This window comes from Erythrolamprus reginae, unplaced genomic scaffold, assembly GCF_031021105.1.
Source record: "Erythrolamprus reginae isolate rEryReg1 unplaced genomic scaffold, rEryReg1.hap1 H_17, whole genome shotgun sequence".
Classification (NCBI taxonomy): Eukaryota; Metazoa; Chordata; class Lepidosauria; order Squamata; family Dipsadidae; genus Erythrolamprus; species Erythrolamprus reginae.
This window is the reverse complement of record NW_027248470.1, coordinates 71207-93467: the sequence shown is the minus strand read 5'-3', so window position 1 is coordinate 93467 and position 22261 is coordinate 71207. Positions and strand designations below refer to the sequence as shown.

At 44.7% G+C, this 22261-nt stretch overlaps 1 protein-coding gene across 1 annotated transcript in view; it reads left to right on the top strand.

The window, feature by feature from the left end:
* LOC139155361 (phosphatidylinositol-3,5-bisphosphate 3-phosphatase MTMR14-like) overlaps positions 1–22261 on the top strand; it is an 81480-nt gene that overhangs the window by 24892 nt on the left and 34327 nt on the right. Inside the window, exons 5-9 of the mRNA XM_070730494.1 lie at positions 47–107; positions 1988–2110; positions 4133–4206; positions 13317–13387; positions 14891–14965. Of these exons, the coding sequence (XP_070586595.1) occupies positions 47–107; positions 1988–2110; positions 4133–4206; positions 13317–13387; positions 14891–14965 (404 nt within the window). The remainder of the gene's footprint in view (positions 1–46; positions 108–1987; positions 2111–4132; positions 4207–13316; positions 13388–14890; positions 14966–22261) is intronic.

Here is a 22261-nt window from a genome sequence, read left to right as displayed (position 1 = left end):
GATGCGACTGCTAACTTGCTTTTCTCTGCCTTTTTTATGACTATAGGTGGTTCAGATGATGCCTGGGCAGATACAGAAGACTTGTCAGAAGAGGACTCTGCTTTAAGGTCTGTTTGTGTTATGTATGTATCCATCCATCCATCCATCCATCCATCCATCCATCCATCCAATCTATCTATCCACCTTATCTATCTATCTATCTATCTATCTATCTACCTATCTCATCCATCCATCCATCTATCTATTGGACTTGTATACCAGCTCTCTGGAATCAGTTCCCCCCAGAGATTCGCATGTATATTGTATATCAGATTCTGACTTATTTCCTCATATCTCTCTCCCACTCTCTATCTCTGCCTCTCCCTGTCTCTCTCCCTCCTTCTCTCCCTCCCCCTTTCCCTCCGTCCCTTTCTCTCTTCAACTCACTCATCAAAAAGTTTGTTTCACTGGCCTGCAATTGCAGGGGCAGTAATTAATGGTTATATCTCCTCAATCTCAGCTGTGCCACTGCAAAACAATTAAAAAGATCCTTAGAACTTCAGAAGTTGGTAGTTGAAGCAATAGCCATTGTCCCATTATATAAGTTATATAATTAGTTACGTAAGTATTTTATTGGGCCTCCCTCTGTGAGGGCGATTTGCAGTTCAAAGAATGTGACAAATAAATAAGATTAGAGACTATCAGGAGAGATAAGTAGAGCCAAGACTCTGTAGACCATAGGATGAAAGCCTTACAGCATTGTTTTGAATTTTATTTAATGTCTATTTTATTTTTGACTTCAAAAATAAATTCTTGAACACACTCGAAGTAGTTTATCGCAGATACCTTTTTAAAAAAAATGATAAATTTGAAATTGCACTAAAGTCTCAAAAGAACTAATATTTCTGAGTCAAGAATAAACTGTTTTGCGCAATCCATAAAGTATTGTTATGTTAGATTATAAATGTAGATTAAGCACTTAAAATTCTTTTCTGTAGATCAGGGATGTCCAGCCTTGGCAACTTCAAGACTTGTAAACTTCAAATCCCAAAATTAACATCACTTAAATATACTGCTCAAACAAATAAAGGGAACACTTAAATTAACACATCCTAGATCTGAATGAATGAAATACAGTGGTCCCTCGATTTTCGCGGGTTCGAAATTCGCGAAACGGCTATACCACGGTTTTTCAAAAATATTAATTAAAAAATACTTTGCTGTTTTTTTCCCTATACCACGGTTTTTCCCGCCCAATGACGTCATCCGTCATCGCCAAACTTTCGTCCGCCTTTAATAATTTTTTTTTTTTAATAAACTTTAATAAATAAACATGGTGAGTAATAATCTAAATGGTTGCTAAGGGAATGAGAAATTGCAGTTTAGGGGTTTAAAGTGTTAAGGGAAGGCTTGTGATACTGTTCATAGCCAAAAATAGTGTATTTACTTCCGCATCTCTACTTCGCGGAAATTCGACTTTTGCGGGCGGTCTCGGAACACAACCCCCGCGAAAATCGAGGGAACACTGCAGTGTTCCCTCGATTTTTGCAGGTTCGAACTTTGCGAAAAGTCTATACCACGGTTTTTCAAAAATATTAATTAAAAAATACTTTGCGTTTTTCCCCCTATACCATGGTTTTTCCTGCCCGATGATGTCATATGTCATCACCAAACTTTCGTCCACCTCTAATAAATATATTTTTAATAAACTTTAATAAAGAAACATGGTGAGTAATAAACTAAATGGTTGCTAAGGGAATGGGAAATGGTAATTTAGGGGCTTAAAGTGTTAAGGGAAGGCTTGTGATACTGTTCATAGCCAAAAATAGTGTATTTACTTCCGCATCTCTACTTCGCGGAAATTCAACTTTTGCGGGTGGTCTCGGAACGCATCTCCCGTGGAAATCGAGGGAACACTGCACTGAAACTTCTGGCATTGTAAGGCTTCCTAGAATCTTTTGGATCTCTCATAACGGAATGCTAAGCTTAATTTTTGTCTTCATTTCAGAAATGCAGATTCACAACTCTTTGACAAAGTCCGAGGCCACGACATCAAGCTCTTGCGGTATCTGTCAGTTGCGTACATCTGTGACCTGATGGTGGAGAACAAAAAAGTGAAGTTTGGATTGAAGTAAGCACCTGTGCATGATGTACTCCAGGCGCATTGGGGAAATGTTGAGCCACCTTTTCCTCCAGCGGAAGAATACTAACAGAATAACAAAGTTCGAAGGGATTTTGGAGGTCTTCTAGTCCAAGGGATTGCAGGAACTGGGCATGGATAGCCTAGAGAAAAGGAGGGCCAGAGGGGACAGGATAGCAGTCTACAGGTACTTGAGGGGTTGCCACAGAGAGGAGGGGGTCACTCTATTCTCCAGGGCACCAGAGGGCCGGACGAGAAACAATGATTGGAAGCTGACCAAGGTGAGATTCAACCTGGAAATAAGGAAGAACTTCCTGACGGTCAGAGCGATCAACCAGTGGAACAGCCGGCCTGGAGAGGTTGTGAATTGCCCAACTCTGGACACTTTCAAGAGGAGATTGGACTGCCACTTGGCTGGGGTGCTATAGGATTTCCTGCTCAGGCAGGGGGTTGGACTTGATGACCTGCATGGTCCCTTTCAACTCTAACAATAAATAAATAAAAATAAATAAATAAACCCCCTCCTCAAGCAGGGAAACCCTGTACCCTTTCAGATAAATGTCCGATCTCTTGTCTGATCCCTTCACCCACAACTTAGAGCTAGGCTTCGGCCTCAGAGATAACTAGATTCAAAGAGGTGGGACAATCATTTGTCTGAAATGGTATCGGGCTTCCCTGCTTGAGCAAAAGGGTGGACCAGAAGACCTCGGCTAATGTATGAGCAGAGTAATCCTTGTTGTGCTCACACAGAAACATTTAGTATATCACAGATATACTTAACTTGAATTAAACTTTACTTTGAGAAATAGCAGTCTAAAGTCATAAACATAATAAGTCAGAATAACAATCCAAACATTACTAAGTACTGTACATAGTCCTTTTTACCAGTTGTCTTCACCATAAATAATAATAATAATAATAATAATAATAATAATAATAATAATAATAAATGTTTATTTATACAGTGTTCCCTCGATTTTCGCGGGTTCAAACTTCGCGGATAGCCTATACCACGTTTTTTCAAAAAATATTAATTAAAAAATACTTTGCTGTTTTTTCCCTATACCACGGTTTTTCCCACCCAATGACGTCATATGTCATCGCCAAACTAATAATTTTTGCAAATAAATAACAAAAATAATAATTATTGTTAGTAAATAATTATGTTTATAAATATCAGGATCACTAAGTGTCTTATTCAATGGTGAGTACCAGTAATAATGGTGAGTAAATGGTTGCTAAGGGAATGGGGAATTGCAATTTAGGGGTTTAAAGTGTTAAGGGAAGGCTTGTGATACTGTCCATAGCCCAAAATAGTGTATTTACTTCCGCATCTCTACTTCGCGGAAATTCGACTTTCGCGGGCGGTCTCGGAATGCATCCCCCGTGGAAATCGAGGGAAAACTGTAATGCCCTTTTAACAAAGACAGGCAGTAGGCAATGCACACACTTAACTAGAACACGTCTAATAAACTCACAAACCTTGTTAAAACCATTCCCAACCTCTCCAATGTCCTCCCCTCTTGCTGATCCCCAGAACAAGGACCCTCCATAAATCAACGACCCTCCGGGTAAAGAAATATTTCCCTTTATTTGTCCTCACTTTCCTACCTATGAGCTTTAGGGAGTGCCCTCTTGTCCTAGTATTGTGTGATAGAGAAAAGGATTTTTCCCTATCCACCTTTTCTATCCCATGCATGATTTTATACACTTCGATCAAGTCACCCCTTAAACGCCGTCTTTCAAGGCTGAAGAGACCAAGGCGATGAATACCTGGTAGGCAGTTCCCACCCCCACCACCCCATTTTCCTCTTGAAAAACTAAAGTGCGTCTTATACGCCAGTGCATCTTATACTCAGGAAAAATACAGTAGTTAAGCTTTACAAACGTCTAAAAGAAAATAGACCTAGAATTTGTAGATGTAGGGAAGTGGCTCCATAATATTAATGCTCTTTTGCTAAATATTGCCAAAGAGTTCCAACCCCACTTAGTGCATTTCCTTGACTCTTTCAGTGTGACATCTTCTGAGAAAGTGGATAAAGCACAGCGCTATGCCGACTTCACTCTCCTTTCCATCCCCTACCCAGGTAGGTTGGAGCAATATATTACAACTTGGGCAGCAGCCAAATAATTGACTCTGGTACTTGTTAGATAAATTGGGAATAGAGGATATTTCAGCGACTCAAGGCGGAAGACCAGGAGATGCCTAAGTACTGTACAGGTAGTCCTTGACTTACGACCATAATTGAGCCCCAAAATCTCTCTTGTTAAATGAGACATCTGTTAAGTGACAAGGCTGTTCAACAAACCTGAAAAACAGGGAAATCAGGGAATTATCAGGGAAATAGGCTGTTTGGGAAAATATCAGGGAATAATCAAGGAATTCGTGAAAAAAAACCCAGAATAAATCAGGGGGGAAATCCAAACTGTATTAAAATGTTTAAAAGTCAGGGTAAAAATCATGCCAAAAAAAAAAAAGAAACCCTGGATCACGCTGCCTGGCAGAGTCAAGCAAAAATGAGCATAACTGTGGCAACAACTTGCTTCCTCAGCTACCAATATTTCTCCACGGCATAGCCGTTTGGTATTTATTTTATTTGTTTATTTAATTGGATGTGTATGCCGCCCCTCTCCGGGGACTCGGGGCAGCTCACAGAACAAAAAACAGAACAATAATAGGCAATCCACTTAATAATACATTTAAAACAATTCTTAAAAAATTATAATTTAAAATACTACCATTACCATTCATTCGACAATCACACTTAAAAACATTCATTGGTCAGGGGGAAGGTCTAAAAACCCCAGGTTGGGCGGCAAAGATGAGTTTTTAAACTCTTTCAGAAGGCGAGGTGGGTGGGGGCAGTGTGACATTGTTTGGTCGAAGGAGACCAGCTCTGTGGGACCTTACCAGTCGCTGGGATTCGTGTGGCAGAAGGCGGTCTCGGAGGTAGTCTGGTCCTATGCCATGTAGGACTTTATAGGTCATAACCAACACTTTGAATTGTGTCCGGAAACAGCTCAGTAGCCAATGCAGTCCGCAGAATGATGACGAGATACGGGCATGTCTTGGCAGGCCCAAAACCACTTGCGCAGCTGCATTTTGGACAATCGGAAGTTTCCAAACACTCTTCAAAGTTAGCCTATTGTAGAGAGCATTGCAGTACAGTGATCCCTCGAGTTTCGCGATCTCACCTATTGCGAAACGCTATATCGCGAGTTTTCAACCCGGAAGTAAACTCCACCATCTGCGCATGCGTGCCCTTCCACGCATGCGTAGATGGTGAAGTTTCCCCGCCGGGCAGAGGCTTCCCTGGGTCTTCCCCCTCTTGCCCCGGTAAGGCGCGAGCAACGGCGTGGGCGGGCGGGCGGCACGCGCGCGGGAAACCCCAGGGCCGCTTCCCAGCTGGGAAGCGGCCCCAGCAACAGCGTGGGCGGGCGAAGGGCAGGCGGCGCTTGCGCGGACAAGCGGCAGCAGCGAGGCGGCGGGGAAACCCAATCTTCGGCTCCTCGCTGCTGCGGTGGAAGTAAAAACACCATCTGCGCATGCGCAGATGGTGTTTTTACTTCCGCACCGCTACTTCGCGAAAAATCGATCATCGCGAGGGGTCCTGGAACGGAACCCTCGCGATGATCGAGGGATCACTGTAGTCGAACCTCGAGGTGATAAGGGCATGAGTGACTGTGAGCAAAGATGGTCACTCATCTACGACCACGCCTTAACTAAATTGATCGCAAGTTACAGGGAAATGTCAGGGAAATATCATGGAATTTCAACTGCTTTCCCCCTGGACATCCTGAGTGAGTTTCGCTCTAATTTTACAACCGTTCTTGCCCCATCAAGAACGGTTGGTTGATGAGTTAGTAAGCCAGTGGTTAGGTGAATCTGGCATCTCCATTAGTTTTGCTTGTCAGAAGGCCCCAAAAGGGGATTGTGACTTTGGGGGTACGCAGCCACGTTCATAAGTATAAACCGGTAGCCAAGCATCTTAATTTTGATCACATGATCATGAGGATACTACAAAAATCATAACTCTGAAAAACGATCATAAGCTGCTGTAACTTTGAACAGTCACTAAGCAAACTGCTGTTAGTTGAGGACTACCTATATAGTTTTTAATGTTCAGGTTAAATTATATTTCAGGTTCCTTTTTTAAAATGTTCTTTTAGTCTCACCTTTATTGTTTAACCCCGCTGTTCAGTTATGGGTCTATTTGACCCATATTGAACTTTGAGACCCTGTAAAATAAATTTCTCTGCATATCTGAAACTTGAAATTGTATGACTTTGCCTCATTTGAGGGATTCTTTCTATGAGTGTTTTTGGGTTGTTGTTTAGTTTTTGCTTGGCTCAATGACTATACCCTTGCCCTGTTCCCGGGTCTATTTGACCCGGACTAAGAAAAAGGTTGAGTTTAGCTACTGTAAGAGGTTTTTTAAATATTTATTGCATTAGTAAACTATATGTGAACATGAGTGATCATAAGCAAATGAAAAATGAAATTAAAAACACATTTCCGGTTTGCCCATTGTGCTGTTTTTCACACTTGGGAGCCTTCAGGGAAGCTGCTCCCAGTCACTCATGCCCTCATCACCTCGAGGTTCGACTACTCATGGTCCATCTAGTTGCCCCGAGTCTTTGTAGAGGGGCGGCATACAAATCTAATAAATTATTATTATTATTATTATTATTATTATTATTATTATTATTATTAATAATTATTGCAATGTTCTCTACAGGGGGCTACCTTTGAAAAGTGTTCGGAAACTCCAGATCGTGCAGAATGCGGCTGCGAGAGCAATCATGGGCTTCCCTTGATCTGCCCATGTTTCGGCAACATTCCGCAGCCTGCACTGGCTGCCAATCAGTTTCTGGTCACAATTCAAAGTGTTGGTTATGACTTATAAAGCCCTACATGGCATCGGACCAGAATACCTCCGGGACACCTTCTGTTGCACGAATCCCAGCAACTGATTAGGTCCCACAGAGTTGGCCTTCTCTGGGTCCCATTGACTAAGCAATGCCGTCTGGTGGGACCCAGGGGAAGAGCCTTCTCTGTGGCAGCCCCGGCCTTTTGGAATCAACTCCCCCCAGAGATTAGGTCTGCCCCCACACTCCTTGCCTTTCGTAAACTCCTGAAAACCCACCTTTGTCACCAGGCATGGGGAAAATGATATACCCCTTGGGTGTTCTGCTTTATGTATGGTTTGTTTGGATTGCATGATTGTTCTTAATAAGGGTTTTAGATATTGTTTTTAATATTGGATTTGAATATTGTATTGTTTGTTGTGAGCCGCTCTGAGTCCTCGGAGAGGAGTGGCATACAAATCTAATAAATTATTATTATTACTACAGTGATCCCTCGATTTTTTCAGCAAATAATGCCATCTCGATCTTCGCGAAACGCTATATCGCGATTTTTAAAAAAATATTAATTAAAAAAAAACCACTTCCAAGTTTGGCTTCGGGAGTCAGCTGGGAAGCGGCGCGGCTGTTTTAAAAGGTCGCAGCTGGCCTGGGGGGCTTCCCAGCGCCCCCCCGAACCCCCAACCCAGGTTCGGGGGGGTGCTGGGAAGCCCCCCTGGCCGGCTGCGACCCTTTAAAACAGCCGCGCCGCTTCCCAGCTGAGTCCTGAAGCCAAACGCCAAAGGCGAACTTCCGTGTTTGGCTTTAGGACTCATCTGGGAAGCGGCGTGGCTGTTTTAAAAGGTCGCAGCCGGCCTGGGGGGCTTCCCAGCACCCCCCCGAACCCGGGTGGCCGGGCGAGCAGCGAGCGAACGGCGGGTGGCCGGGCGAACGGCGGGCGAGCGGGTGCTGGGGGGGCGGGGGCAGCCGACATTCAAAGCAATCTGTCGGACCAGAATACCTCCGGGACACCTTCTGTTGCACGAATCCCAGCAACTGATTAGGTCCCACAGAGTTGGCCTTCTCTGGGTCCCATTGACTAAGCAATGCCGTCTGGTGGGACCCAGGGGAAGAGCCTTCGCTGTGGCAGCCCCGGCCTTTTGGAATCAACTCCCCCCAGAGATTAGGTCTGCCCCCACACTCCTTGCCTTTCGTAAACTCCTGAAAACCCACCTTTGTCACCAGGCATGGGGAAAATGATATACCCCTTGGGTGTTCTGCTTTATGTATGGTTTGTTTGGATTGCATGATTGTTCTTAATAAGGGTTTTAGATATTGTTTTTAATATTGGATTTGAATATTGTATTGTTTGTTGTGAGCCGCTCTGAGTCCTCGGAGAGGAGTGGCATACAAATCTAATAAATTATTATTATTACTACAGTGATCCCTCGATTTTTTCAGCAAATAATGCCATCTCGATCTTCGCGAAACGCTATATCGCGATTTTTAAAAAAATATTAATTAAAAAAAAACCACTTCCGCGTTTGGCTTCGGGAGTCAGCTGGGAAGCGGCGCGGCTGTTTTAAAAGGTCGCAGCTGGCCTGGGGGGCTTCCCAGCGCCCCCCCGAACCCCCAACCCAGGTTCGGGGGGGTGCTGGGAAGCCCCCCTGGCCGGCTGCGACCCTTTAAAACAGCCGCGCCGCTTCCCAGCTGAGTCCTGAAGCCAAACGCCAAAGGCGAACTTCCGTGTTTGGCTTTAGGACTCATCTGGGAAGCGGCGTGGCTGTTTTAAAAGGTCGCAGCCGGCCTGGGGGGCTTCCCAGCACCCCCCCGAACCCGGGTGGCCGGGCGAGCAGCGAGCGAACGGCGGGTGGCCGGGCGAACGGCGGGCGAACGGGTGCTGGGGGGGCGGGGGCAGCCGACATTCAAAGCAATCTGTCGGCTTCCGCACTTTCGTCGCTCTCCACCTCCACCATCTGCGCATGCGCGGCCATGAAAAAAAAAATAAAGATCGCGCATGCGCAGATGGTGTTTTTACTTCCGGAACCCTACATCGCGAAAAATCGATTATCGCGAGGGGTCCTGGAACGGAACCCTCGCGATAATGGAGGGATCACTGTATTACTATTATTATTATTATTATTATTATTATTATTATTATTATTATTATTATTATTATTATTATTATTATTATTATTATTCCTGAAGCCTAAAAAAACCCAGCACAACGGGCAAACCGGAAATCTGTTTTCCGAAGTTCCGATTTGCCCATTTGGCCCTTTTTTGCACTTCAGGGCTTCCGGGAAGCTTATCTGAAGCCTCCGGAGGGCAAAAAGGCCTTTCCCAGTAGCAGATTATTTCTTCAAGTAAACACAAGCAGGAGAGTTAGTTTCATTTTAGAAGAGCAGACAAGCACAGAGTGGACAGAGAGCCGAGTAGACCTGGAGCCATGCCCAGCCTTAAGCTTAAGTTTTCAGTTTCGATTCTCTGCACAGACTCAGAAGTGGTTACCTCCCATCGGCTGACTCAGTTGCTGTGCCTATTCTTTGACTAACCTTGTTAACATGACTTTCTCAGTCATGAATATTCTAACAGGCTCTGCCCCCAAATGAAAGATTCTTCCTTCAAAAGATAAGATGTATCGCTGTGTCTGAACAATATTTATTTCCGACGTGGGGTGTAGTTTGCCCTTTCCGCCCCGTCGCATTTTGGAAGCCTGTTCAACATCTCATTAGAAATGAATGAGGTTGAAAATCGGTGTAGCGGGTAAGGATAACATGCAACCGGAGGATTTAGCTTAGCGTCTCAGCGCAGTGCTGAAAATGGGTTTCCCCCTTTCCTCTTGGCTCTTCCCGAAAGCTGATCTTGCTGCAGTGAATCCCAGTCCGAGGAGCTGAGCCCTGCCAGGAAATTCTGGCTAAGAAATACTGACCTGAAAAGTCCTTCTGCGTTATGAGATGTTCCTTGGGAGGCGTCACATGGGAGAAATGAGCACATAAACACGCGTTGTCTTTTAATGGATGAGAGCCCACAGAGGGAATATTCCAATTAAAGTTACATTAAGCCGTGGATAAAGTTTCCTTCCAAAGCATCGTTTTGAAATTACCAAGTAACTAGGTTGGAGGGTTGTGTTTTTTTTTAATGGCATTTTTTCTCTCTCTCTCTGAATCCATTTAGGCACTACCTGGGTCTTTGCATTGAGAATCAGAGTGGCACAATTCTATAAACTTTTGTGTTTTATGTAATAAGAACATAAGAAGAGCCATGCTGAATCAGGCCAAAGCCCATCGAGTCCAGCATTCTGTGTCCCACAGTGGCCCACCAATTGTACATGGGGATCTTGAGCAGAAAGAGAAGGCAAGACCCTCCCTTTCCCTTGACCCCCAACAAGTGGTCCCCAAGGGAACCCTGCCTGCCTCAACCAACATAGAGGTGGCACTTGGACATCCGTTTCAATAACCAATCCAAATCCGTTTCTTCCTAGGTCCACCTATTCCCGTGATGGGAATGGCACACAGAGCCATATTGGGGGACATGGGAGACGTTGCCCTATGTGAGCTTCAGCGCGCATGTGTGCCCTAGCCGTCTGATTTTCGGCCTTGGGGAAGGCCGTTTCTTCCTCTGGAGGCCTCAAGGAAGCTTCCCTGAAGCCTCGGAGTGTGAAAAACCACCCAACGGGCAAACCGGAAGTTCAGAAAAACAGATTTCTGGTTTGCCCAGAAGCTTCCTGAAGCCCCTGAGTGTGAAAAACAGCACAATGGGCAAACCAGAAGTCCGTTTTTCTGAACGATCTTTGATTCCTTAGGAGGAGCTTCTTTACCGCAGCATACATTCCTTCCTTATAATAATAATAGTAATAGTAATAGTAATAATAATAATTTATTTATTTATTTATTAGATTTGTATGCCGTCCCTCTCCGTAGACTCAGGGCAATAATAATAATAATAATAATAATAATAATAATAATAATAATACAGTGATCCCTCGATTTTCGTGGGTTCAAACTTCGCGAAACGCTATACCACGGTTTTTCAAAAAATATTAATTAAAAAATACTCCACGGTTTTTTTCTATACCACGGTTTTTCCCACCCGATGACGTCATACGTCATCACCAAGAGTCACTTCTCTCTCTCTTTCTACTTCAATCATTTTCTCATTTCTCTTTTTTCTCCCTTTTTCTATCATTTTTCTCTCTCTCTCTACCTTCCACTCTCCCCCCTCTTGCTCTCTCTCTCTTTCTCCCTCTCCCTCTCTGTGAGAACGCCTGCCCCCACCTCTCCTGCAGCCCCCTCGCTGATAGCTGGGACGAAAGTGCTCTCAGCTAAGGGACTGTGAGAGGGGCGAGGCAGGCATTCTCAAAGCGCTCAGAGCGGCTACCGGCCGAATGAGGAGGATGAGAAGCCGTAGCCGCCAGCGCTGCTGCAGGAGGACCCGTGTCCGAAGAAAGCCAGTGAGAGGGGTGGATCGGGCGGGCGGGTGGTAGCGGCGAGGGGGCCGGAGGCGCTGGGGGGGCGGGGGCAGCCGACATTCAAAGCAATCTTTGCCGGCCTCCGCACTTTCGTCGCTCCCTGTCCTAATTTCAAGCCCGGCTCCTTGCGCTGCCTTGAAAAAGGGTGCGTGGGGGTAGTTTTGGGCTGTCCATAGCCAAAAATGGTGTTTTTACTTCCACACCGCTACTTCGCGGAAAATCGACTTTCGCGGGAGGTCTTGGAACGTAACCCCCGCGAAAATCGAGGGAACACTGTAATATAAAAATAAATTAGATTTGTATGCCGCCCCTTTCCGGAGACTCAGAGCGGCTCACAACAATAATAAAGTGTACAAATCCAATACAGTGATCCCCCGCTCGTTGCGAGGGTTCCATTCCAGGACCCCCCGCAACGAGCGGGTTTTCGCGAAGTAGCGCTGCAGAAGTAAAAACACCATCTGCGCATGTGCAGATGGTGTTTTTAACTTCCGCAGCGCTAGCGAGGAGCCGAAGATTGGGGGGCAGCGCGGCCGCCAACATGGGGGGCTCGCTAGCACCCCCCGAACCCCCAACCCGGGTTTGGGGGGGTGCTAGCAAGCCCCCCATGTCGGCGGGGATGTTTTAAAACACCCGCGCGGCTTTCCAATGAGTCCCGAAGACAAACGCGGAAGTTTGCCGTTTGTCTTCGGGACTCATTGGAAAGCTCCGATCGTTTTAAAACAGTTGCGCCGTTCTCCGCTGACTCCTGGCGAACTTCCCCGCTTTAGGAGTCAGCGGAGAACAGCGCGCCTGCTTGGCTTCCCTCGCCAGCGCAGCCAACGTGCGCTACGATCTTCCGGGCGAGCCAGGCTCAGTGACGGAAGGCAGCCGCTTGGCCCGGGATGCTGGGCCGAGAGGAGCCGGGCTTGATCCGCTGAGCCTGGCTGGGCCGGAAGATCGTAGCGCGCGTTGGCTGCAGCGGCGAGGGAAGCCAAGCCGGCAGCAATGTCGCCGCCGCTGCAGCCAACGCGCGCTACGATCTTCCGGGCCAGCCAGGCTCAGCGGATCAAGCCCGGCTCCTCTCGGCCCAGCATCCCGGGCCAAGCGGCTGCCTTCCGTCACTGAGCCTGGCTCGCCCGGAAGATCGTAGCGCACGTTGGCTGCAGCGGCGGCGACATTGCTGCCGGCTTGGCTTCCCTCGCCGCTGCAGCCAACGCGCGCTATGATCTTCCGGGCGAGCCAGGCTCAGTCACGGAAGGCAGCTGCTTGGCCCGGGATGCTGGGCCGAAAGGAGCCGGGCTTGAAGATCGCAGCGCGCGTTGGCTGCGGTGGCGAGGGCTTGCGATGGAGGGTGGAGGAAGCGGCCATGGGAGGGCGAGCTGCCTCAGGGAGGAGGATCGGGCGGGACCAGGTGGGGGCTGGAATTTCTCCGCTGGGAAGAAGCGGCCAGGGCGAAGGGCGGGCGAGCGGGTGCTGGGGAGGGCTTCTCGTCCTCCCGCCAGCAAGAGGGGGAGCGAACGGCGTGGGCGGGCGAAGGGCGGGCGAGCGGCAGCGAGGAGTTTGCGTGGGCGGTGGGGAAACTCCTCGCTGATGCCAGCAAGAGGGGGAAGACCCAGGGAATCCGCCCAGCAGCTGATCTGCCGGGCACCATCTACGCATGCGTGCCCATAGAAAAAAGGGCACGCATGCGTAGATGGTATTTTGACTTCCGGGTTCAAAATTCGCAAATTACCCTGTTCGCAATGGTTGGGGACGCAATAACCGGGGGATCACTGTACTTAAAAAACAATTAGAAACCCTTGTCATTAAAATGCTCACACAACCCAATCAAACCGTACATAAATCGTAAAAGCTTTGTCTTTCTCCCCATCCCTCTCCTTTTTTTTTTGTCTTCTTGCACAGGCTGTGAATTTTTCAAGGAGTACAAGGAACGCGATTACGCAGCAGAGGGACTGGTTTTCAACTGGAAGCAGGTACGGACCAGGCAGCATAACAGACAGGCCCGAATGCTGTTTGAATGTATATTTCAGCTTTTCTCAGCTTATCATCAACATCCTTGCCTTGTTGGAAGCAAACAACCAGCCAAGAACTCTGACCGGGCCAGCGACATGTAGATATTAGCCAGGGGTGGTATTCACTTATTTTTTCTACTGGTTCGCAAATGTGAGTTTGCGCGAGATCACTCGCTTTGGTCGCACACATGCCTTCCGCATATGTTCACAGACCCTGCCTGTGCTTTGCTCTTGTGCACGGATTCAAATTGTGTCTAAACAGGATGGCATAGTGCCAGGGCAGGTTGCTACTACCAGTTCACCCGAACCCGTCCGAACCGGCTGAATACTACCTCTGATGTTAGCTTAGCTCCTTCTCCTCCACCATAATCAGGCCATTCCCAACGGCCGGTCAGGTCCCACAGAGTTGGCCTTCTCCAGGTCCCACTGACCAGACAGTGTCGTCTGGTGGGACCTAGGGGAAGAGCCTTCTCTGTGGCGACCCCGGCCCTCTGGAACCAGCTCCCTCTGGAGATTTGGACCGCCCCCACCCTCCCCGTCTTTTGCAAGAGCCTTAAGGCCTATCTATAGCATATGCCCCCCCCCCTTCTGACCATTAAAAGTTATGTTTGGGTATGATTGTAATATTGAGTGTTGATTGTGTATTACTGCTTGTTTTTTAAGATAATGGGTTTTCAGCCATAGTTTTAATTATTAGATTTGTATTTATATTGTGTGGTTGTTGTGAGCCGCCCCGAATCTCCGGAGAGGGGGTGGCATACAAGTCTAATAAATTATTATTATTATTATTATTACTATTATTATTATTATTATTATTATTATTATTATTATTATTATTATGTCAGTACAATACAGCAAACGAGATCACTATGCTGGATTGATCTCGTTTGCTGTGTTGTACTCGCTTGTATTATTATTATTATTATTATTATTATTATTATTATTATTATTATTATTATTTCCCATTGAGAAAGTCTTTTGAAACCACAAGTACCATTAGGATTTCTCCTTGCCTATGAAGGAGACAAGTGGGCACTCTCAATGTTGGCAAGTTAAGAACCATAGCACAGGTCAAAACCAGCAGGCATGCAAGATATTGTTGGATGACCAGAACAATCGGTGCCAAGAAGAACCCTTGGGGGGAATGGAAGATAACTTAGCCATTGAGGAACATGGGCATTGGCACACACCAAGCCCATCATCGTTCCGCTATGCTAAGGCAGAACTAAGATTCCAAGGACTTTGAAGGAAGTTTTGTTGCAGTATCTTTGCTGTAAAATGTGCATAGATCTTGACTGAAAGAGTTGGATTTCCCCGACTGGTATATATAATTTTTGTATTGCAAGGGTAATACAAATTATGTAAGCAAAGTATACTTCCCTGTTTCTGATGTTTTCCAAACCTAGCTTTTGTCACACCACTCGCTGGATGAATGAATGAATGAGTATTCTCATTTGTTTGCAGGATTATGTAGATGCTCCTTTAAGTATCCCAATCTCCCTTACCAAGCCTTTGAACATCGATTGGAGCGAATATCAGGTAAGAAAAAGGGGCGTGAAACCGGCTTCCTTTCAGGGACAAACTCCTAGGACTGTTTCTTGGGTTGGACTTTGCGGTGACTTCTACCTTGCAGTGAATTGATCCAGGATTCTTCGTACATGAAAGTATTGGAGGGACTGCCTGGATTAATGCTTGAGTCACAGGGGCCAAAATTTGAGTCACTCTAGATAGTAACACGAATGGCATGTAAGTTTAATAAACAAATAAAATGTATGAGTTCATCTTTTCTCCTCTGCTTCTAGTTTTTCCAGGCAGCTTTGTAAAGCCTTACCCATAGAAACATAGAAACATAGAAACATAGAAGTCTGACGGCAGAAAAAGACCTCATGGTCCATCTAGTCTGCCCTTATACTATTTTCTGTATATTATCTTACGATGGATATATGTTTATCCCAGACATGTTTAAATTCAGTTACTGTGGATTTATCTACCACGTCTGCTGGAAGTTTTTTTTCCAAGGATCTACTACTCTTTCAGTAAAATAATATTTTCTCACGTTGCTTTTGATCTTTCTCCCAACTAACTTCAGATTGTGTTCCCTTGTTCTTGTGTTCACTTTCCTATTAAAAACACTTCCCTCCTGGACCTTGTTTAACCCTTTAACATATTTAAATGTTTCGATCATGTCGCCCTCTTTCCCCTCTGTCCTCCAGACTATATAGATTGAGTTCATTAAGTCTTTCCTGATATGTTTTATGCTTAAGACCTTCCACCATTCGAGTAGCCCGTCTTTGGACCCATTAGTTTTGCTCTCTTTGAATCTGAGAACAATCTATTTTGGGGGTTCTTCAGGAGTTTCTTAGTCGAGAAGCTTAGTCTGAATACGTTTCTTTATAGAATTTCCACATTCTTTCCACTTACCGTATTTTTCACAGTATAAGACACACTTTTCCCCCTCCTAAAAGAGGCTGAAAATATGGGTGCGTCTTAAACTCTTAATGTAGCCCTGTCCACCTGCCGGCCCCTACCCTTTGGCCTCTGCACATCCTCTTCCTGGCTGCAGAGATTGCCACCGACAATGGCTTGTGTTTTTGGACTCCGCATATAGCATTTTCAGCCTCTAAATACTCCACACACAGTGCTTAAAATGTATAGCCCTGGAATAGCTGCGGCCTTCTCTTACCTTCTGCGTTTTGCCTGCTTTAGTCATTGGAGTTCCCTCCGAGGATCAGCTGTGCATTTAAAGCTGTTTTTTAGCCCCAACGTGAGCTAAGCGATCTTCCGTGCTTTGCCTGCTTTTCTAATTGCTGCTCCCTCCGACGATCAGCTGTGCTTTAGAATTGTGTAGATCAGGGGTAGGCAAAGTTGGCTCTTCTATGACTTGTGGACTTCAACTCCCAGAATTCCTGGGCTAGTCATGCTAGCTCAGGAATTCTGGGAGTTGGAGTCCACATGTCATAGAAGAGCCAACTTTGCCTACCCCTGAGCCAGATGATTACCTGATAGATAGAATCCCCCCCCCCCCCACTATTTTCCTCCCCAAAAACTAAGGTGCATCTCATTCTCTGAAAAATACAGTACAGTGATACCTTGTCTTACAAACTTAATTGGTTCCGGGACAAGGTTCTTAAGGTGAAAAGTTTGTAAGATGAAACAATGTTTCCCATAAGAATCAATGGAAAAGCGATTAATGCGTGCAAGCCCAAAATTCACCCCTTTTGCCAGCCAAAGCACCTGTTTTTGCACTGCTGGGATTCCCCTGAGGTTCCCCTCCATAGGAAACCCCACCTCTGGACTTCTGTGTTTTTGCAATGCTGCAGGGGAATCCCAGCATCGCAAAAACAAGTGCTTTGCTATCAACGGAAGTCCGGAGGTGGGGTTTCCCATGGAGAGGAGCCTCAAGGAAATCCCAGCAGCGCAAAAATGGGTGCTTCGCTGGCAACGGAAGTCCGGAGGCAGGTCATCCCAGCAGCAGCGGTGGGTTTGTAAGGTGAAAATAGTTTGTAAGAAGAGGCAAAAAAATCTTAAACCTCGGGTTTGTATCTCGAAAATTTTGTATGACGAGGCATTTGTAAGATGAGGTATCACTTTATTTGCTATGCCAAGCAGTATACTGGGCAAAAAGAGTGATTTTTTAAATTTCCAAGTGAATCCACAAAAGGTTCTTGGTGGATCTCAGCAACTGATTCAGCAGTGATCAGCTGAATGCTAATAAATAAATAAGTAAGTAAGTCTGTCTGTCTATCTATCTATTTTCCTTCTTTCACTGAACCAGGTAAGACTGGTCCATAATCTGGGAGTCCTCCTGATCTTGTAGAGTAGAACAGAGTAGAGTAGAACAGAATAGAACACAACAAAACAGTCTAAATGCTGTTGCTATTTTCCTCCCTGGAAATTGGACCCCAAACTTTGGACCAGGATCATACTTTTGAGTTTTCTGAACTATATCCAGAAAGCCTTGCTCAGTGTTGAAGGTATAATGGGTAAGACATAGCTTAAACAGAAGAATCCATACTTGCAAATTTGTGCATTTTATTTCCCCCAAAAAGCCATCTGTGAAATTAGAAACCCTTCTCGGAGTCCTACTAATCTCACTTCCTTTCCGTGCATTTCAACTAAAATAATGAGACATTTCGTTCCCTCTATAATTCCCTCTCACCTTTGGTGGAACTTCTCATTCTGCATTTTCTCTTACGATTTCCATGCCTTTGTCCAAAAATGAGATTAGTTTTTTTTTTTAAACCATCCTTCCCTGCCATCTCCCTAAACACATAAAGCTTTACGGTTAGAGCTCTCCAGGCAATGCCAGCTTTCTTTTTTATCCTAGTTCCTTCCTATTGTCACCGTGTCAAAAATGCTAACTTGGCTTGAAAAGTGAGCTAATTGTGCCTATAGATGCTTCCCAGACTTCATGGGAAGTGTGTAGTGATGAAAAGAAAAACCAATCTTAGAGGGAAAGCCTTTCCTTAAAACGTATCTAATTTGTCACATGAGTAAACGGTTCTCAGTGCCTGTTAGATCCAACTTTAGAGACAGTAGCAGTTGGGCTGCAGCAACAGATGTTGCATCATTCATTCATTCATTCATTCATTCATTCGATTTTTATGCCGCCCTTCTCCTTAGACTCAGGGCGGCTTACAACATGTTAGCAATAGCACTTCTTAACAGAGCCAGCATATTGCCCCCACAATCCGGGTCCTCATTTTACCCACCTCGGAAGGATGGAAGGCTGAGTCAACCTTGAGCCGGTGATGAGATTTGAACCGCTGACCTACTGGCCTGCAGTACAGCACTCTACCTGCTGCGCCACCCCGGCTCATCAAAGGATCCCGTATCAATGTACCTTTCTCATGTCCTGCAAATTACAATAGAAATCTACTACAGCAGTGATGGTGAAACTATGGCACAGGTGCCATAGGTGGCACGTGAGCTGTTGCCCTAGCTCAGCTCCAACGTGCATGTTTGTGCTGGCTAGCTGATTTTTGGCTCACACAGAGGCTCTGGGAGGGCATTTTTGGCTTCTAGAGACTCTAGATGGGGATGGGGAGGGCGTTTTTACCCTCGCGCAGCTCCAGGGAAGCCTTTGGAGCTTGGGGAGGGTGAAACATGAGCCTACTGGGCCCACTAGAAGTTGGGAAACAGGCTATTTCCAGCTTTCAGAGGGCCTCCAGAGGGTGGGGGAAGCTGTTTTCACCCTCCCCAGGCATTGAGTTATGGGTGTGGGCACTCAACCATGTGCAATAGCTTGTGCCCATGCTCTTTCGGCACCGGAGGAAAAAAAGGTTTGCTATCACTGTATTACAGTGTCAATGCAGGAAAGTCAGAGGGGGAAGTGGTTAGGGCTGGAAAAAATTTTTTTGGCGGGAGTAGCAATGAAAACTAGCCTGCAAAGACTTAGGGCTGGAAAAAACTTACTTGGAGTAGCAGTCAAAAAAGCCTGCAAGCTGGGGAGAAAAAAAAAGCTCAGAAAAAGCTACATTTGGAGTCTAAGACACACCCAAATTTTCAGCCTCTTCTAGGGGAGAGAAAAGTGCGTCTTATACTCTGGAAAATATGGTAATACTTTCTAAAGAGAGTAAGAGCTCTACATGGAGCTGCCCTGGATGAATATCCAGAAGCTTCAACTGCTACTGAATGCGTGCCCCTAGCACAGGACATCATATCTCTACCCCATGAGCTCCACTAGTTGCCAATCTGCTCCCAATTCAAGGTGCTGATTTTGACCTTGGAAGCCCCTCAAGGCATAGAGCCAAACTATTGGAGGGATCACCTTTCCCTCAGTATCTGCCTCCCCCATCAGATAAAAACATAGAAACATAGAAGATTCACGTATTTAAGCAAACTGTTCCTGAACAGATTTACGCTATTAGTGAATTCTTAATTTGTATAGACATAGTTTTTGTACATAAGGTACAATTATTTAGAGTAATAGAGGTGATGCATATTGTCATGTGATCAGCTGGTTATTAATATAGTATTCGTTAGTTTCTGTAGGTCATATTTGAAGTAAGGTTTATTTCTATCGGTTAGTGTTGTGGTTGGCTCTGGCCCAGCTCCTGCCCCAAGGAATGTGGAGGTGGATGCAGGGGAAACATCAACATGTCATAGGCCTGTTTTATTGCCGACAGAGTCAGGTAGTGCAGTTTCCTCGGACGAAGAAGAAGGTGGGGGTGACTTGGAAGAGGGGGGCTTGGCACACAGCCCAGGAAGCCAATCTCCATTATCTTCGGTTGATTCGGATGCGGAAGTCTTGGACCCACGCAGGCGCAGAGTTATGCGTAGAAGAAGCCAATTGAGGACATATTACAGGAGATAAGAGAGACCATCTGTGTTTGGGTGGGGCTCCAGTAATTAGAGCTGCTGATACAAATAGCAGCGTGTGGGTTTGGCCGTTGTGGAAGATTATCTGATCGCAGTTCTTCAGGACCGTGCTTGGCTGTTTTCCGGACTTTGTTGATTTTTCATGCCTTTGAAACCAAAGCAGAGCAAAGTGTGTGTGTCTCACTTCGTTGGAAGAAGGAGGGCTGTGACATTTCTTCACAGCTGCTAGCTAAGTACTTAAGGACTGATTAAGGGAATTGTACAGCCTACAAGGTTGTTTTGGGACGAGTGCTCTTTGCAATACAAAAAGGGTGCTTTGATTCTTTTGAATTTTGTGATAAAGAACATTGTTTTGAATTTTCAAATGTGTGTATGTCTGAAATTTGTACCCTTGAATTTTCAGGAGGCTCATACCGGAGAGCCCGGCAGAACAGTTAGTGGCAAGTGCCGTTGTAATTTTGAACAGTCACTTAATGACCTGTTGTAAGTCAAGGGCTACCTGTATTTTAAAAATTACTTAAGCTATAACGCCCAACATCTGTAGGATGCTCTCTGTTGTAGTGCTCAGAAAGCTCAGGTGACATAAAATAGAATAGAATTCTTTATTGCGCCAATTGTGATTGGACACACAAGGAATTTGTCTTTGGTGCATATACTGTCAGTGTACGTAAAAGAAAAGATACATTTGTCAAGAATCCTGAGGTATAACACTTAATGATTGTCATAGGGTACAAATAAGCAATCAAGAAACAATAAATATAAATTGTAAAGATACAAGCAACAAGTTACAGTCATACAGTCATAAGTGGGAGAGATGGGTGATAGGTACGATGAGAAGACTAATAGTAATAGTAATGCAACGTTAGTGAATAGTTTGATGGTATTGAGGGAATTATTTGTTTAGTAGAGTGATGGCGTTCAGGGCAAAGAAACTGTTCTTGTGTCTAGTTGTCTTGGTGTGCAGTGCTCTATAGCGTCCATTTTGAGGGTAGGAGTTGAAACAATTTATGTCCAGGATGCGAGGGGTCAGTAAATATTTTCACACCCCTCTTTTTGACTCATGCAAAGGACTCAGGTCCTCAATGAAAAGCAGGTTGACAGCAATTGTTTTTTCTCTCAGTTCAATAGCTTTTAACATGCTGATGCCCTGCAGTTCTACCTCCATTCTGCTAAGCATATAGCTTACTGGTGTGTATGTGTGTTTGTGTTTTAATTCATCCTTGTCAGTGAGAATGTTGTGGCAGCATGTCAGTCATTTTCTTTCAATTCCGCAGCAGCCAGGTGGTGCTAACACAGTTGTGTAGGAAGAGGAGTGATTTGGGGTGGGGGGTGGAGAGAGTTAATCTGCCTGCGATGTATTTGTTCTGAAAACCCAACAGATAGCTCCGGTTGGGGCCAAATTGGGATGAAATATGCTTTACTTTGAATGTATAGATATTTCACTTGAATTGTTAGAAGCAAAGACAGGTTAGAATTGATCGGAAATTAAAGGCCAGAAGCACCTGGCTCCAGCCAAAAAATAATTAATGATTGCTATTTTTTCTATGGGTTTTAAAATGTTTTTTACACTGTTTTTTTAGATGTTGTATGCCGCCCAGATTCTGGAAGGAATTGGGCGGCCTATAAATTGCATAAATAAAATTTAAAAAAATAAATAATACATGAAACAATGGGGTGAGGGTCCTGCATTAAATTAATGAAAGGAGAGAGAGAGAGAGAGAGAGATGTAGATATATAGATATATGAAATTAACAAAAGAAGATAAAAGATAGATAGATAGATAGATAGATAGATAGATAGATAGATAGATAGATAGATGGATACATACTTACGTACATACATACATAGAAAGACAGACAGACAGACAGAATAGATACCATAGATAGATAGATAGATAGATAGATAGATAGATAGATAGATAGATAGATGATAGATAGATAGATGCATGCATGCATGCATAGACAGACAGACAGACAGACAGACAGACAGACAGACAGACAGACAGAATAGATACCATTGATAGATAGATAGATAGATAGATAGATAGATAGATAGATAGATAGGATATAGATAAGAGATAGATAGATAGATAGATAGATAGATAGATAGATAGATAGATAGATAGATAGATAGATACATACATACATACATACATAGACAGACAGACAGAATAGATACCATAGATAGATAGATAGATAGATAGATAGATAGATAGATAGATACATACATACATACATACATACATACATAGAAAGACAGACAGAATAGATACCATAGATAGATAGATAGATAGATAGATACATACATACATACATACATAGAAAGACAGACAGAATAGATACCATAGATAGATAGATAGATAGATAGATAGATAGATAGATAGATGATAGATAGATAGATAGATAGATAGATAGATAGATAGATAGATAGATAGATAGATGCATGCATGCATGCATGCATAGACAGACAGACAGACAGAATAGATACCATAGATAGATAAATAGATAGATAGAT